General features: G+C 44.0%; 1 protein-coding gene across 1 annotated transcript in view; it reads left to right on the top strand.

The window, feature by feature from the left end:
- acsf2 (acyl-CoA synthetase family member 2) overlaps positions 1-18762 on the top strand; it is a 127096-nt gene that overhangs the window by 99433 nt on the left and 8901 nt on the right. Inside the window, exons 11-14 of the mRNA XM_080208933.1 lie at positions 14025-14132; positions 15512-15663; positions 16566-16707; positions 18333-18443. Of these exons, the coding sequence (XP_080065059.1) occupies positions 14025-14132; positions 15512-15663; positions 16566-16707; positions 18333-18443 (513 nt within the window). The remainder of the gene's footprint in view (positions 1-14024; positions 14133-15511; positions 15664-16565; positions 16708-18332; positions 18444-18762) is intronic.

Here is an 18762-nt window from a genome sequence, read left to right as displayed (position 1 = left end):
TCTCTGGAGACCCATTCAAATTGCCCTTAAGTCTCATTATAACCAAACTGGGTGGAGTGACCTGACTTCTCTCCTTGTTCCACTCCCGGGCTGGTTTTAACAGAATTTGAATAAAAAAAAGGATATGTGCTTAACTTCATATAATGCAACAGAGGGATCAAATCAACCAGATTAATTGAGTTAACAGGAGTTAATTTTATCACTGAAGCTCACTCAGCTAAAGGTATGGAAATTATTAACGAAAAGGTTTAAAATATATGAATATGTCCAAACAGACATACACATAACTTCCCCATGGCATGCACAAAAATAAATAAAACTTTAAAGAGTATCAGATGTTAAAACTTGGCCAAGCAAAAAAGTCAAAATCAGAAACATTATTTATGGATCGTCCAAATGCTTGTTCGTAGCTGGCGAATGACTTTCCATGTTGGCTGCTGGAATACTGGTTTCTCACTGAAGCAGACAGTCTGCAGTTGCTGGTGTTCAACTTTCTTTTCTCATGAACTCAGTGGTGTTGAGTTGGAATCCTCCTTTAAGAACTCTCAGATTACAGCAGTGAAGTCTTCTTTCAAACCACACAGTAAGAAGTCTCATAACACCAGGTTAAAGTCCAACCAATTTATTTGATAGGTTGGCCTTTAACCTGGTGTTGTGAGACTTCTTACTGTGTTTACCCCAGTCCAACACCAGCATCTCCACATCATGACTACTTTTCAAATCACAAACAGGGCTCAGCGTGGTTGAGAAACATTTTAGGTAAGATTGTTGCCCCCACTGTCCCTCTGGCTGTCTCTGCCTGTTAGTTCAAATTTGGTGTGTTTTATACTCAAGAGGTTTGTCACATGACCTCTTTTTAGCTTCAATTTGGGGCTTATCTTAATTTGTCTTTGATATCTCCATAGATATCAAAAGATACCTTAAAGTGGCTTGTGGCCAAATATAACTTAATAGGTGCTGTAGACCAATGTCCTCTGTTAAATGTTCTTTACAAAAAGATAAATATATATCTAGCAGATGGCATTATGAATTCTGTGTAGCACATCTTCATAGCATCTCATATGCTTTGGTAACCATTCTCAAAATATGTCCTGCCGCTTTCAAAGACCTATGCCCATGCACCCTTTGCTCCTCCAACCCTCCACATTCATTAGAACTTTGCTAATAAGTCTATATTACCTCTCCATCAACAAAGGGCAAGTCAGGAGTATAAAGGAATACTCTGCACTTGCCTGGATGAGTGGAGCTCTGACAACACGCAAAGGCTTATCACTATTCAGAATAAAGCAGCCCACTTAACTGGTATCCTATTCACCACTATAGGCATTCACTCTTTCCAATGGCAGCCAATGGCAGCCTGTCCAATCTATAAGATGCACTATAGCAACTCAACTTTTTCAACACTATCTTTCAAGCCCACAATCTCTACCACCTAGAAGGATAAGGGCAGCAGGCACATGGGAGCACCACTATTCATGGGTCTGCCAGTGAGAAAGAACACACCAAGAGTTGGTGATGGCAGATTTTTGGATATTAGCTGAAAAGTATAATTCTGTTAAATATGACTGTCACTTGATGAATCTGTGGAACAGCTTTCCAAATATTAATATGTCCACAAATGTTTGTGAGGAGTGCTTTAAAGAGTTGATTTGCCTGAATGTACGTTTGTTGTGTCTGGAGCGAAGATTGTGTATTATAATTTAGTGTAGTGGTTTCTGAATAAACTGACTAGCTTGCATATCCATTTCAGAGGGCAGTTAAGTGTCAACCACATTGCTGTGGGTCTGGTCTGGCCTGGGCTCACACACAAGTCAGACAAATGGCTGCTTACATTTTATTCTGGGTTTATTTAATTAAATAAATTCAAATTCCCAACAGCCATCTTGAAATTGGAATTCACGTCTCCAGAGCATTTGAATCCAGTCACCAGATTATTTATCCAATATCACAACCATTACGATACTATGTACTTATGTTCTTGAGCATATGCATGTGTTTGTGTGTGTGCCAGTGCTTGAGTGTATGAATTTGTACATGTGTCTGTGCATCAGTGGCTACATGTGCATGTGTGTGTTTATGTGTGTGCATGCCTCTGCAGCTGTGTGTACTCACATCGTCATGTCCAGGAGAACATAAGAACATAAGAAATAGGAGCAGGAGTAGGCCATCCAGCCCTTCGAGCCTGCCCCGCCATTCAGTAAGATCATGGCTGATCTGACGTGGGTCAGTTCCACTTTCCCGCCTTCTCCCCATAATCCTTAATCCCCTTGCCTATCAAAAACCTATCTACCCGTGTCTTAAATATATTAAGCGAGGCAGCCTCCACCACTTCAACGGGCAGAGAATTCCAGAGATTCACCACCCTTTGAGTGAAGAAGTTCCTCCTCAACTGCGTTCTAAACTGCCCGCCCCTTATCTTGAGGCGGTGCCCTCTAGTCCTACTGTCCTTTCTGAGCGAAGAGAGTCCTTTCTGAGAGGAGAGGATAGGTACATAGTACACATCTTACGTGAGTGTAATAACTCACATGACTTGCATGGGGAACTACTGATTGAACTCCCTGTAGGACTTGTTGAATATGAGCTCCCTGGTGATTGGTAACTACCTTACCAAGTGGAGCTCATATACTGAGTCCTTTATAAAGCAGGCCCCTGAGTGGATCCATTATTGTATTGTCCCAGTTGGGACCTGTTTCTGTTTCCCACAGGCTTTATTTTGTGCAAATAAGCACTGCTCCTTTACAGCCGACTTTTGGAGTTATGAGAGTGAGCATGTTCACTTGCATGCGTGTGTGCGTGTGTGTGTGTGTGTGTGTGTGTGTGTGTATGTGCGCGTGTGTGTTGTATGTGGATATTTGCTTTGGTAAGGAAAGGACATGCCTGTGATTCATTACTTGACTGAATGTCCTGACTGCACTCAGTCTCTGACCATGTATAATGAACACTAGCGTGAAGACCTGGAGGTTCTCATGGAACTGCAGCATGGCCAGAGTCTGGAGGGGAAGGGTTAAAAAAAGAGAAAATTGGCAAAAACAAGTTAACTTGCAACAGAATGAATCACCATGAGGACTAAATATATCACGCTGATCGTTGGCTAAAGAAATAAGTCAAATCTTACAGGTGGGAATGAAAAGGCTCATGATGCAGAGTGAAGATGGCTGCGGTTGACTCTCATGAAAGACTACTTTGTGGGAAGTTGGGAGTCTCCCAATAATCTGAGGGTTGAATGATGCTGGTATTCTGTGTCGAATAAGTGATAATGTAATTCTTAGTTTGCGATGGAGCATTCGCTTCCCTTTCCATTTCTGCTTATTGAACAAAATGGAAAATTCCAGAAAAACATTTTAACAAACAAAGAATTGAGCTTTGCTTAGAAAAGGCACCTTTTGCGGTGAAAATAACCTTAAAGAAACATTTTCGTTCCCTTCCCCGTTCAACATCCAGAAATCCCAAAGGGATCATGTGGTCACATGATTGCTGGGGGTTAGATTGGGGCGAATGATACTCTATCCAGCCCCATGTTCTTCCTGCGCTGAGGATGCTTGATGTGACAGTTGAGAGTGAGTTGTACTCGGTATCTAACCCTTGCTGTAAGTGCCCTGGGAGACAGGAAAGGAAGGGGAGAGAAAACAGGGTACCTCAGGTCAGTTAGCCTGACATCAGTCATCAGGAAAGTGTTGGACTCTGTTCTTCAGTACATTGTAACAATGCACACAGAAAATCATGGTATAATCAGGCAAAGTCAACATGGCTTTACAAAGGGGAAATTATGTTTGATGAATTTATTAGAATTTTTCGGATAGGTAAAAGGCAGCTAATAGATACTTCATACTAAGATTTCCAAAAGACATTTGATGAGGTGCCACAGAAAAGTTTAAAACACAAGACAAGAGCACATGGAGTTGCTTGGATAGAGGAGCAGTCAATGGAAGGAAAGCAAGAGTCAGGATAAACGGGGTATTTTCAAGTTGGCAGGTTATGACCAGTGTAGTGTCGCAAGGCTCAGTGCTGAGGCCTCAGCTATTTACAATCTATCTCAATGACTTACTCAATGAAGAGTCAGAGAGTAACAACTTATGTTTGCTGACAATACGAAGCTAGGTGGGAATGCAAGCTGTGGGGTGAACACAAAGAGGTTGGAAAGAGATGTAGACAAGCTAAGCAACAGAACGACAACATGGTAGATGGAGTAAAATGTGGGGAAATGTGAGGTTAATCACTTTTATTGTAAGAACAGAAAAGGGGAACATTTTTAGAAGGTATGAAATTTGTAAATGTTGATGTTCAAAGGGACTTGGGTATACCTGTACAAGGAACATAAAATATTACTATGCAGGAACTGCAAGCAATTAGGCAGACCAATGGCACGTTGGCTTTTGTTTCAAGGGGATTGGGGTGCAAGAATAATGATCTCTTGCAAGTGATTGATGAGAGCAAATCTGAAGTGTTGTGTGCAGTTTTTGCTTCCCTACCTAGGGAAGGATGTACATGCATGAGGGGATGTACAGCGAAGGTTCTCTAGATTAGTCACTGGGATGAGAGGGTTGCCTTATGTTGGGAGGCTGGGTAAATTGAGCCTATTGTCTCTGGTGATCTCATTGAAACATACGAAATTCTGAAGTAGCTTGGTAGGGTAAACACTGACTGGCCCTTTCCTCAGGCTGGAGAATCTAAAACCCATGGGTGTGGTTTCAGGATCGGGGATGACCATTTAGGACCAAGATGGAGAAAAATTTCTTCACTCGAGAATTGTGAATCTTTGGACTTGCTGCCCCAGAGAGTTGTTGACAGTCCATCATTGAATATTTTGAAGATTGAGTCAAGCTTTTTGGTTTCAGGGAGTCAAGTGATATGGGGAGCAGGGGTGAAAAGTGAAGCTGAGGAAAAGGATCAGCTACAATTGTGTTGAATGGGAAGCAGGCTCGATGAGCCAAATGGCTTACTCCTGCCCTGCATCTTATGTTCTTATGGGAGTGTTTGATGGACAGTGTAAAGGGAGCTTTATTCTGTTCCTAAACCATGCTGAAATGATTGGCAGAAAACACTGGAAAATCTCAGCAAGGCTGACATCATCTATGGCAGAGAATGGAACCAATGTTTTGAGTCTGGATAACATTTCATCACAGTTATCCAGACTTGAAATGTTGGCTCTGTTCTCTCTCCACTGATGCTGTCAGACCTGCTGAGATTATCCAGCATTTTCTGTTTTTGTTTCAGATTCTAGCTTCCTGCAGTAATTTGCTTTAATCTGAGATGATTGGCATCTGGCAAACACACAATCACCTTCATAGAAACATAGGAAATAGGGGCAGTAGACCATTTGGCCTACCAAGCTGTTTCTGCCATTCAATGTTATCATGGCTGATTATCCATCACAAAGCCATACTCGCACACTCTCCCCATGACCCTTGATGGCTTTAGCGTACAGAACTCCATGCATTTCTTTATTAAGTACATTCAGTGACTTCCTTTCTGTTAGCTATGGCTCCAGGCACTGAAAGATTTTCACCTCTGACCCTGTTGATTTAAGGCTGAGGGCTATGCAATCCAGTAGATCCAAAGATGTGCGGGTTAGGTTGATTGGTCATGCTAAGAAATTGCCTCTTAGTGTTCAGGGATGCGTAGGTTAGAGGGATTAGTGGGTATAATATATAGGGATATGGAGGTAGGGCCTGGGTGGGATTGTGTTCGGTGCAGACTTGATGGGCCAAAGGGCCTCTTTCTGCATTGTAGGGTTCTATGATTCTATGAGATCAAATCAAAGCTCGATGTCCTGGACTCTGCCATCATTGAGGTCTACAAGATGTGCTGCAGCAACTTTTCAAGGCTTCTTTGACGACACCTTCCAATCCTGCGATCTCTACCATGCATGGAAACACCACCAGATTCAAGTTTCCCTCAAAGCTACACACTATCCTGACTTGGAATGATACGGCCTTTCCTGACTGTGACAGGGTCGACATCCTCAAACTCCCATCCTAACAGCGCTACGGGTGTACCTACACCACGGCTGCTGTGATCTATCAGCTTTTGCAATGTAAATCAGGGTCTAATTACCGACACTCCTGCTGGTTTTGTGGCCTCTTGTCAACCAATTCACCCATAGTCTGAACATCCCAGCCCTTCAGTTAGCCTTCTAGATCTTTACTTCACCTGCATCTCCCAACTCTTAAAATTTTATCTGCATTCTTATAGCCATTATTTTCATGCTTATGTCTTTCAGAATATCCTATTAACAACTTGCTCTCTGATGTCCAGAGCCAAGGAAAGTAGGTCTGGTTTATTTCCAGCTGGGCTGCTCTTTAAGAATTGTCTGCAGTTTTTCTCTGGTACAGTTGTTTCTTTCATTCTGCTGGTTCTTTGATCTACTCCTGTGACTAATGTTCCTCGAGCATCATGTTTCAAATCTCATTCTTCCCTCTCTGCCAGAACCAGCAATTTAGCTTGCTTCAATCATTCTGACTGTCTGCTAACTCCCAGAACATTCTGGAAATTATATATGGTATCTTGATCAACCTGAAGGATCTGGGGCCAACATATCCCTGCTCAGAGCATCTGTAAATGACAGCTGCCAAACCCAACTTCATTGGAAAAAAAACTCTACTTCCTGACTCTTTTTGATGTCTATTCAAACTTGACTCATAATATTATTGAGCTCCACTCTTCCTGAGATGGTTGCTAGATCTCCCATAATTAAATCTAAGCCATTACATTCATTCGGGGTGGGGGGGAGATTTTCTGCTCCCACTTTCGGGGCACAGGGACAGCAGAGAGGGCGGGAAATCCTGAGGGAATCTCAAAGCAGCTTTCATGCTGGCGGAATCTCCCTGATCAATTGCCCCCTCCCTGCCCACACTAATGATATAGCGTAATTTTGACTGTTACACCGGAATTCCACCATCCCACCCACCACGGATTCGGAGCAGGTGAGCGGCAGAAATGTCCATTGACCATGGGTGGGATTTTCCAGTTTTGGGTCGAACAAGGCTGTAAAATCCCATCCTTAAAGTCAGGATCCCACTTTTCCATTCATTTGAATGTAATATTACGCTCGCTAGATTTCCCCACACGTTAAATTGTCCATTCACATTGGCATGAGGGCATCCTGATGTAAATCATAGCCGATATCCCACAATGAGCACCTGGTGAGCAGAACCCACCAGAGTTGAGTACGGCTGCTGTGAGGAAAGAGTCATGCTTGGGCAGTGTTGGGCGGTGTTCCATGGAAGGACAGTTGCATTGTATTTCTGTGAGAAGGAAGCCTCATGGTGATGGTGAGGGTTGGGATTATAGAATCATAGAATTCCTACAGTGCAGAAGGAAGCCATTCAGCTCATCGAGTCTGCACCTGCCACAATCCCACCCAGACCCTATTCCTGTAACCCTACATATTCACCCTACTAATCCCCCTGACACTAGGATCAATTTAGCATGGCCAATCATGGTTAGCATGGCTAATCTGTACCTGTTTGGACTGTGGGAGGAAACTGGAGCACCCAGAGTAAACCCACACAGACATCGGAGAATGTGCAGACCCCGCACAGATAGTGACACAAACTGGAAACAGAACCAGGGTCCCTAGTGCTGTGGTGCAGCAGTGCTGACCACTGTGTCACTTTGTCACTCCGTGGAGGAAACTCTAGAGTGGGAGTTCCGTGGTTGAGGCAGGGAGGTGGTTGCACGGTGAGTGCCGCTTCTTAACCTTTCTCTGTCCATCAATTTAAAAATATGGCAGGAAATCCACCAGCACCGCTGGCAACCCTCAGCATCTTCCATCTGAAATGACACTTTGTCAAAAAGAAACAAATTTCCACCCAACATTTCACCCTTAACTCTGAATTTATTCACCTTGCTAAAGACTCTCCCTCTATACTGTTCAATTTTATTGGCTTACATGAGGTTTTGACTTCACTTATTGATTCTTTTTACTCGAGTGGCATGATGGCACAGTGGTTAGCACTGCTGCCTCACAGTGTCAGGGACCTGGGTTCAATTCCCGGCTTGGGTCACTGTCTGTGTGGAGTTTGCATATTCTCCCCATGTCTGTGTGGGTTTCCTCCCATAGACCAAAGATGTGCAGGTTAGATGCATTGGCCGTACTAAATTCTCCCTCAGTGTACCTGAACAGGTGCCGGAGTGTGGATTTTCACAGTAACTTCATTGCTGCTGTGACTAATAAATAAACTACTTCTCTTGACATCCAATGGGGTCTGTAATCCTGAGGCTATTCTCCAAAACATATGAAAGAATGAACCTTTCATTAAACAGCTGGAAAACAAAGGTCCTCTTCCAACCAGCCACTACGGTGCAATACCTCTCCTCAATTGATAACGATCGGTGGCAAGGTCCTGGAAATCCAAATGCCATGCTACAACATTTGGATTATCTCTTTTATTCCTCTGAACTGTAATAAGTATAAAGCCTACTTCTGCTCATTCCAAGAATCAACGTTATGAATCGAGTTAGTTGGGTCAGCGATTAGTCTGCTTGGGGGTTAATCTGTTCAGGGTGTTAGTCGGGATGGGTCAGAGGTTAGTCATATTGGGGGTCAGTTGGGTCAGGGTTAGTCACATTGGGCTGGTAGTTAGCTGTGTTGTGTTGGAGGTCTCTATGTGTCTGTGTGTGTGATAGGTTGTTGGAGTGGGCGATTAAGTTTGTGGTTATTCAGATCATGTTGATGGGTTAATCAGGTTGTTGGGGAGGTAGGTGGATCGGGTTTGGTGAGTGGTCAGGTAATATTTGGAGGATTGAGGTATATTGGCAGTGGGAGGGTTAATGGGGTTGATCATAGTCAGAGGATGAGGTTGGGTGATTTGTGGATCGGTTGAGTATTTATCCAGATGTTGGACTAGATTTTAATCTAATATTTCCTGGATAACTATCCTGGTAATTACCATGGACTCTTTCCAAAGTCTGAGTTAGCATTAATGATAGTCGTGGAGCGTCCTAGTAAGCAGGGCAATTATCCCAGAAGTTAAAACATCCCTGGCAATTCCATGGACATCCAGACACCGGGTCTTCCAGAGAGTCCTGATGCATTCGGTCTCTGTTGACCCGGAGAGTGGAGGATTTGGCCCATAATTTTCACCGGTTATTTTTTACCCAGAATAGGAAGCTTCATTAAGTTAGAAAGCTTTTCTCTGATGTCATTCAGATGGTAATTTAATCCTGGACTAGGGGTAATGATGTGAGGAGGCTTCAAGCGCACAAGGGCCTAGGTAGTTAAATAGATGGAAGTTTACCTCATGGATCTGGAGGGATAGGAATGCTTCCCCAAGTCCCTGGAAGAATTGATGGACCGCTCTATGCTTCCTTTCCCTTTCTCTCATACTGCATCTTAGATTTCATCCACCTTACCAAAAGGGTTCTCCTGGAGACTATTTCCTTGGCTTCCTTATAGTAATCTACAGCTATTTGATTCCCTATTACTGTTTTCCTGATTCTTTCCAGTGAGTGTAGGACCTGGACACCCGTAATGAGCACTGGGACATAACCTAGCCTGATTGTCACAATGGCAGGCTTTAGTGAAAGTTCAGTCTGAAGATTGAAGAATCCAGCAGAAGAGTATAGAGCTCAGGGAATGAGTGAAACAGCATCGACCAGAGTGATGAGTCTTTCATTCAACAGAGTGCGGGTTATAGACTCATAAAATCCCTACTGTGCAGAAGGAGATCATTTGGCCCATTGAGTCTGTACAGACTCTCTGAAAGAGTATCTTACTCAGGCCCTAACCCTGTAACCTCATGTATTTACCCTACTAATCTCCTTAACCTGCACATCTTGGGAGAACAAAGGGCAATTTTGCATGCCCAATCCACCTACCCTGCACATCATTGGAGTGTGGGAGGAAACTGGAGCACCCAGACGAAACTCACGCAGAAACGGGGAGAGTGTGCAACCCCCCGCACAGAAATTCGGGAATCGAACACTGGTGTCTGGGACTTTGAGTGCTAATCGCTGTGCCGCCCAAGTAGAAGTGTATGTGAGACGGTAAGCTTACTTTTCATCTCCACAGATACACTCACACTCTTCAATTTCAGTTCAGTCTGTATCGAGGTCAGATTTCAAACAGGAAGGAAGAGGACAGAGGAAGAATATCGGATGTAGCTGATCTAGAGTAATAGGATGACCAGGTGTTGCTCGAGCAGTTAGGCCAGATCTCACTGGAATGGGAATGTACTGAGTTGCTTTATTAGAATGTTCAGCTTTGATCTGTATTTTTCTGTAATGCGAGTAACATATTGGAATGTTATCTTTGGAAAGGATTTCGAGACAATCCCAGTGAATGGAAATGATTTATTTGAATGTTTAGCTTGGATCCGGCTGGGATTTCTGCAGACTCCGGGCTGACAGTGATGATGTTGGGTATCCAGCTGTTGAAATGGACTGCAGCTGCTGTTTGTTAAAATGTATTTGACGTCCCATTGTATGGCAGTAATTATGGGGAGTGGAACTCAGGCCTGCTGCCTGCGTGATCGACACCACGGACATTTATTATGTACTAGTCAGCATTCAATGGCAAAAAACTTATTCAGAACTCTGCTGTCAATGTCCTAACTCACATCAAATCTCCTTCACCCTTGACCCCTGTGTTCAGAACTACAATGGTCTGTCACCTTGATTTTAAAATGTTTATTTATCCTTGTTTTCAAACCTCGCATTTGTTCCTACCTCTGTAATCACCTCTGTCATCGTAATGTCTGAGATCTCTTCTTCTTTAAGTCTGGGATCCTCCCCACCCCCCAATACCCTGCTTCTCAGCAACAATAGCTTGTCCTTCCCTTGGCTCCCTGCACTGTGGGACTGGACTCATCCCTGGGAAAATAGTAGGACTGAATCCTTCCACTGGATCTTGTGAAACTTCACCCTTCCTCTGGGTCCCTGTAGGACTGGGCCCTTACCCTGGGGCCCTGTGGAACTGAGGCCTTACCCTAGGGTCCCATGGAGCTGAGCCCTTCCACTGGGTCCCTGTGCAACTGGGCTCTTATCCTGGGGTCCTGTGGAACTGAAGTCTTACTCTGTATCCATGTGGGACTGGACCCTTACTCTTGTGGGGGGTGGAGGTTGGTGGCTGGGTGGGGGGAGGGTGCCTGTGGAACTGAGGCCTTACCCTGGGGCCTTGTGGAACTGGGTCCTTGCCCTGGATCCCTGTGGGACTGGGCCCTTCCCTTGGGGCCCTGTGGGACTGGACCCTCCCCCTGGTGCTCTGTGGGACTGACCCCTTCTCCTGGGACCCTGTGGGACTGGAACCTTCTGCTTGGGCCACATGGAACTGGAAGCTTCCGCTGGGGCCCTGTGGAACTGGACCCTTTCCCTGGGGCCCTATGGGACTAGGCTCTTTGTAATAACTTTAGATTTATTTGAACTGAGATAGATGGGGTTAGTTGTCTACAATAACCCCTCAATTGTAAATTACACCATGGTCTACAGCCTTAACCATTTGGCAAGAATGAACTCTTCAGATGATGAATTCAGAAAGTTTATTAATCATTAAAAAGGTAACAAGTCAGAAAGATAAAAAGCAAAGTGGCAATTAACAGCAATTAGCAATAATTAGCAGTAGTTGATGGCTTTGGAAACGTGGATAATATATAAAACCAAGAGTTCTTAGCATCTTTCCATAAACATCATTCTCTCTACATCTCTCTACCCAAAATATATTGTTAAGACTCCTTCTTTAAAAATGTTGGAAATCCACCTTAGACAATTGTTGGAAACTAGCCAATTGTCTGTAAGTTGTCAATAATGAAATAAGAATTAGCCATTGGCTTTTAGCTTATTACACGCATTGTCTCAGCTTTAAGACAATATTTCTTCTCAAATTATACCTCTCTCATCTTGAGGTAGCTTGAGTGTTGACCAAGAATTGGTTAACATGGCTGTCTGTTATTTAAAGTTGAGACATCTGGAATAGGAGCCCATTCATTCCCTCTGGTCAAGGTTAAGAAGTCATGCCTAACTTTTTTTTTCAGTCTGTCTGAGAATGACATGCACATATAATTTCCATAGCATTTTAACAACCTGTGTTAATAATCAAACATTAGTAACATGTTTTTAATTATAAAAGTTATAAACCTTTGTGTTCTAAATTATATTTTCAGCCTTTTTAACATCTGTATTAATGAACTCCTTATTCTTTAATTGTCTCACAATTAAGTTTGTCCATTTAATTAATCTCCCTGATTTCCAATAATGCTGGTTAAACTTTCATTAACGTGGATTCTGTCAAATTAGCACAAAATGCTTATGAATGTATCAGTTCAAACTGCAAAATAATTAGCACACTAGAATTGGTGATGTGACACTACCAACATCTTCCCTAGGTTCCAAAGGCTGGTCATTCCCAAGATCCCTATGGGAATGGCCCTTTCCCTGGGCCATGTGAGACCGGGCCCTTCCCCTGGGGCTTTCTGGGATTAGGCCTTTTCTCTGGGCCCTGTAGGACTGGGCCCTTCCCTTGGGGCCTTGTGGAACTGGGCCCTTCCCTTGGGGAACTGGGCCCTTCCCCTGGAGCCCTGGGGGGAGTGGGCCCTTCCCCTGGGGCCCTGTGGAACTGTGCCCTTCCCCTGGGGCCCTGGGGGGAGTGGGCCCTTCCCCTGGGGCCCTGTGGAACTGTGCCCTGCCCCTGGGGCCCTGTGGAACCGGGCCCTTCCCCTAGGGCCTTGTGGGACTGGGCCTTTCCTCTGTGGCCCTGTGGGACTGGGCCCTTCCCCTGGGGCCCTTTGAGACTGGACCCTTCCCCTGGGGCCATGTGAGACTGAGCTCTTTCCCTGGGCCCTGTGGGACTGGACCCTATGGGAATGGGCCCATTCCCTAGGACCGTTTGGAACTGGGCCCTTCCCCTGGTGCGCTGTGAGACTGAGCTCTTCTCCTGAGGCTCTAGGTGGAACTGGGCCCTTCCCCTGGGGCCTGATGGGACTGGACTTTTCTCCTGGGGAGAATCAGTGCTCTTCTGTCCACCTGAGAAAGCAGATGGGACATTGGTTTCACTTCTCAAGTGAAAGATGGCACTTCCAACAGTGCAGCACCCCCTCAGTATTGCACTAGAGTTTCAGCCTTCATTATGTATTCAAGAGACTAAGATAGGCAAATCTTCAAGAGTAGGTGTACTGCCGGGGGACTAACACTTCCCTTAACCCGTTTGGGTGGATCCATTCCATTCCTGGTTACAAAACTCCTCTGTCTTCATCTGATTGCCTCCTTTATCACTTTATGAGCTTTTTGTGACCTTGACGTTGGGGAGTTTATCGCCGGATGTCTTGCGAAGCTGCTGTTTGCCTGAGCCACTGCTTTAATACAATTGAGCAGTTTTCTCGGTCCCTTCAGAGGCACATTAAGAGTTAACTTACACTGATGTGAAAGACTGGATCACATACAGGAACAGACTAGGTAAAGATAGCAGGTTTCCTTCCCCAAAGGTAATCTGTGAACCATTTAGGTTTTATATAACAATCCGGCAGATTCATGGTCATTTTTATTGATCTTGGCTTTTTATTTGGATTATTTTTAAACTCAATTCTCAAACTACCATTGTGGGATTTATACTCACGTTTCTGGATTATTAGTCCATTGACATGGTGGCTACACTAGCCTGCCCACTAAAATACAACTGAGTGACAATACAGGACACCTGACTGCCTGGATTGCTTTATGTTCATTTTCCAACTCCTCACACCCAGTCACTGAGGCCGAATGGGACAATTCAATGTGCTCTCCACAACTTTCCTCTCTCTTGTCTGCTACCAGCACCAGCCACTGAACTGGTGATGGGACGACAGATGCAAAGGATAGCCCAGTCTCCAAAAGTCACAGGCTCATACTTTCTTCAGGGGCCTGTCCGGATTGACTCCATTACCAGCGCCCTCACCTCCCGGCCATTCTGTAAGTTCAGTGTAACTTCAGAGTTCACCTGGATCCAGGTGGTGATGGGCCAGTGAACATGAGGCCATCACAGCCCAAACCAAGACCTTGAGCAGTCAAAAAATGGTTCTGTTTTTGTGAATAATGGTGACTTTCTTTTTTAACAGGGAGCGTATGGGACAACAGAAAATAGTCCGGTCACATTTCAAGGATTTCCAATGGATGAAATTACACGGAAAATAGATACAGTTGGATATATTTCACCTCACACCGAGGTAAAAATATCGTAATTCAATTAGTTGCTGATGAACCACTTATATCAGATTGGTATGCGCTTCTCCTTTCTAACACTCCATTCTCTCTTATCTCTTACCTCTTTTTCTCACTCTCCCATTCTCTGCTTTTATCCTCTCGTTCTTTCCCTTCTCTCTTTTCCACTCTTGTTCTCTTTTCTCTTTCATCCTTTCTGCGCCTTTTTATCACTGTTCCATTCATTCTCTCCATCTTCTGTCTTCCTATTCTCCCCCTTTTCTCTCTTATTTTTCTCCTAATTTCCTACTGCTCTCTCTCTCTCTATGCGTCATCATCACAACTTACGATCTTTCGATCACTTAGAATCCCTACAGTGCAGAATGAGACCATTTGGCCTGTCGAGTCAGCACTGACTCTCTAAAAGAACATCTTACCCAGGCCCACTCTATCCCTGTAACCCTGCGCATTTACCATGGCTAATCCACTTAACCTGTATACCTTTGGACTGTGGGAGGAAACTGGAGCATCAGGAGGAAACCCACGCAGACATTAGGAGAATGTGCAAACTTCACACAGATAGTCACCTGTGTCTGGAATTGAACCCGGGTCCCTGGCACTGTGAGGCAGCAGTGCTAACCATTGTGCCACCGTACTGCCCTATTACCTCTCTGCTTTTATAATACACCTGATAACTCTACCCAAGTATGGGTGAACCCTGTTGCTCTGACTGTTGGAGTGAGGTAACAAGCCCAACTTGCTCACCAGTTAAAAGTTGAGTTCAGCTCTGACCAAATATCCATGTTTCCGCTGGATTTGACTCTCCTTGCTGGGATGTAGTGTTATATCGACGGTCATGCAAAGCAGATTGCTGCAGTTATTCCGTCTTCCTGGCTGGTCTCATGGATATTAATCCTCGCTGAATGGCCAAATTCTTGCAGAAATGTCAATGGCTAGTGGTATCGAGCAATATTGTAAACACAGTTTGGATAGGTTTCCTCATGACATTCCACTGGCCCACCCCATACTGCACCCTACCCCTTTTGTGTCTGTGATGCCAGACTTCACGGGTAATGCCTTCTCACGCCTTTGGGAAAGCAAACTGACTCCATCAAACACCTTTATTCCTCCCCAATTTCAATCTTTTTATAGCTAACATAGAACAGTATGAGAAGGGAATGAAAATTAAATCCTTTTCTCTGCGAGCTGTGTGGCTGACATTAATTTTCAGTTCCTGAAGTATCCAGCCCGATCCCAGAAGTTTGACAGCACCCGGATCAGGCTATGCTTGAAAGCAAAAGCGTTGCTATAAGAAACACATGTGAAATTTGGCTATTCATTAAGGGGAGATTGTCACATTCTGCTCCTCTGGCCCAATATCAGGGCATTCTAATCTGTGTTCCAGGCCAAAGTTGTGCATCCACAAACTGAGGAACTCCAGCCTTTGAACACGGCAGGGGAGCTGTGGATTCGCGGTTACACCGTCATGCTGGGATACTGGAATGAACTGGAGAAGACAAAACAGTCTATCACACCGGAGGGCTGGTACAAAACAGGGTGAGTCCATTCTTCCTGGCTTGTAGTAGGTCTAGAGGGTCCCCAAGTGGGTGAATGAGTAATCAGCCAGCCTGCTGTGATGCTAAGCCACCCAGACCAGGTAAATCACAAAGTTCATATCTCGTGTCGGCCTTGGTCGATCGCACTGCAATGTTTGATATTCAGGAATGTGGCCAGGGACACTTCCTGTGGGTAACAACAACAACCACAATGTCTCTATGTGGCACTCTGAACATTATGAAATAGGAGCTTCATGAAGCAAAACTCAAGAACAGAGATGTGTGTAACTGTGGTGAATATGCAGTAGCAGTTGAACTCATTTACTCCAAGTACAGAGTCTCCTGGAACATAGGCTAAACATGATCCTGCATATGTACATACACACACCCAACTCTAATAGCTGAGAGCTGGGGAGGAGTGAGTGAGTATGTATTCAGTCCTTGTCTTGTAAATAAAGTGTACATTTGGAATACCCTCTTATAACCATTACTGCAAGTGCCAGAGATAGGAACACTGTCATTTATGATCTTACCCAAACCCCACATTTTGAACCCAGCTTTGTCCTAATATTGGGTTAATCTTTGGTTATCCAGCAATCCTGTTATTGTTGACGTCCCCTGTCGCATTTATTTAATGAAACCTTTGATCTTTATCCCTTTCTGGGTACTGGACTCAGTAATAGTATTTAAACATTCACTTTAGTTGAGATCAGTCAACGTAGTCCTGACCAAGAACTGAAGACGAACATCATATTCCATGTGACTCAGATACATATAGACTTACCAAGAGAAGGGCAATAGCCCCCACTCCCCTGTAGTTCATTGCTCCACAGAAAGACAGAAAGTAAACTGATTGCTGATCATTTCAGGTCAAATTTAGATGAGAAATGTTATTTATTGCAGTGATATCGCCACACTCGACCCGTATGGTTACTGTCGCATTGTCGGTCGGTGCAAAGACATGGTCATCCGTGGAGGAGAGAATATTTACCCGGCAGAAGTGGAAGCTTTCCTGTACACACATCCCAAAATACATGAAGTCCAGGTAAGTGACTGAAACTGCAGGCTGTCTTAATAGAGACATATTATATTCACTACCAACTACTCCCACAGAATGGGTCCCTGCCTGTATTAGTGAAGAAGTAGCATTGTCAACGGGACAAACTTAATAATCTCATTGAAAATATATTTTAATAAATGACAGTCAGTAGGGACGTATTAAAAACAAATTGTGTTCAATTAACATGAATGAGTTATTTGATTAAACACAGAGGGTTGATAAATGTGGCATGGTTGATGCTGTATATGGATATTAAAAAGGTATTCAATAAACTACCACAAAATAGAAGTGTTAAAATTGAAGGCCATTGAATTAAAGGGACAGTGGCAGTGCGGATACAGAATTGGCTAAGTGACAGGGAACAGAGTAGTGATGATCTTCAGACTATAGGGAAGTATACAGTGGTGTTCCAGGACTCAGTGTTAGTATCCCTGCTCCTTCTGATATATATTAATGATCTGGACTTGAGTAGGGGTGCCTCATTTCAAAGTTTACAGCTGATGCAAAGTTTGAAAATGGTTGCAGACGATGAGGTGACTTCAGTGGGCATAAGCAGACTGATGAAAGAGGCAGATTGTAGCAGATGAAACTTAATGCAGAGAACCTTTTATAAAAGCAAATTACTGCAGCTGCTGGAATCTGAAACCAAAAAAGAATTGCTGGAAAATCTCAGCAGGTCTGGCAGCATCTGTAAGGAGAGAAAAGAACTGACGTTTCGAGTCCAGATGACTCTTTGTCAAAGCTTTGACAAAGCTTCTTAAGTACTATTCAACACTTTGAGACTATGCACCTTCTTCCTTTTTTCTACTGCATGTGCTCATTCCCATCCTACTGCTAATTCATTTTAAACCCTCCTCAACCACACTAACCCTGTGCTGAACCTGTCCTGAGAGTGTTTGATGGGCGCAGTGTAGAGAGAGATTTAGTCTGTATCTAACCCCAAGCTGTACTTGTCCTGGAGTGTTTGATGGGACAGTGCATTTTCTATATTATTCTAGACTTTCCACAGTACTGAAGTCTTAGCATCTGAAATAAACTTTATTTTTTGCCTTATCCTACTCTGTATCCTCTTTGACATTCAAGGGAGGTCTAAACTTGGGAGTCTTATTTTTTTAGTTGGACATTTTTGTTCTGACCTGTCCTTGAATGCCTCTCACTGCACTGACACTGATCTACCTGCAAGTAGCTGTTTCCAGTTCACTTTTGTCTAATCACATCTCAGCTCAATAAAATTGGCCTACCCTAATTTAAAACATCTACTCTTAGGGCAGGATTTTCTTCCTGTAGCGGGCAGGTCAGGAAAATTCCCCCATAGTGCATTTTTATCCTTTTTCCATAAATTGAACTCAATTATGATCACTACTGCTGAAATACTCCACCACTAATAGCCCTTCTACCTTCCAACATTCATTCTGTAAATCTTCCAGATCCTCTTGTTGGGCTTGCTACATATTGACTAAAAACAAGTTCTCTTTAATACATTTTATTTATTCATTCTTCCAGAGTTGTTGTATTTCAGAATGAGTGATTGGCAGAAAGCAGGGTGGGTTGGGGAGAGAGGATGGAGTTTGGATTGTTTGATGAGGGTTAATCCCATATTTTGTTGGCAGGTGGTTGGAGTTCACGATGACAGGATGGGTGAGGAGATCTGTGCCTGCATTAGATTGAAGGATGGGCAGACCTGCACAGCTGAGGAGCTTAGAGCATATTGTAAAGGAAAGGTATGTGACTTTGTGGATTACACTAATATATCTGATTAACGTTATAGAGAATGATCTGTGCAACATCTTTTGAGACTGTATTTACAATTGACACGGAGACCCAGATTTTCAGCCTGGACATGGGTAGCAGGAGTCGGAAAAGTTCCCAATTTGGCTTGCCTGCTTCAGGGGAAAGTGCCCACAAGGGGCGGCACAGTGGCACAGTGGTTAGCACTGCTGCCTCACAGCAGCAGGGCCCCAGGTTCGATACCCGGCTTGGGTCACTGATTGTGTGGAATTTGAAAGTTCTCCCAGTGTCTGTGTGGGTTTCCTCTAGGTG

The sequence above is a fragment of the Carcharhinus amblyrhynchos genome, chromosome 21 (genome assembly GCF_965287045.1).
Source record: "Carcharhinus amblyrhynchos chromosome 21, sCarAmb.v2.hapA, whole genome shotgun sequence".
Taxonomy (NCBI): Eukaryota; Metazoa; Chordata; class Chondrichthyes; order Carcharhiniformes; family Carcharhinidae; genus Carcharhinus; species Carcharhinus amblyrhynchos.
This window is presented reverse-complemented; position numbering and strand designations above follow the sequence as displayed.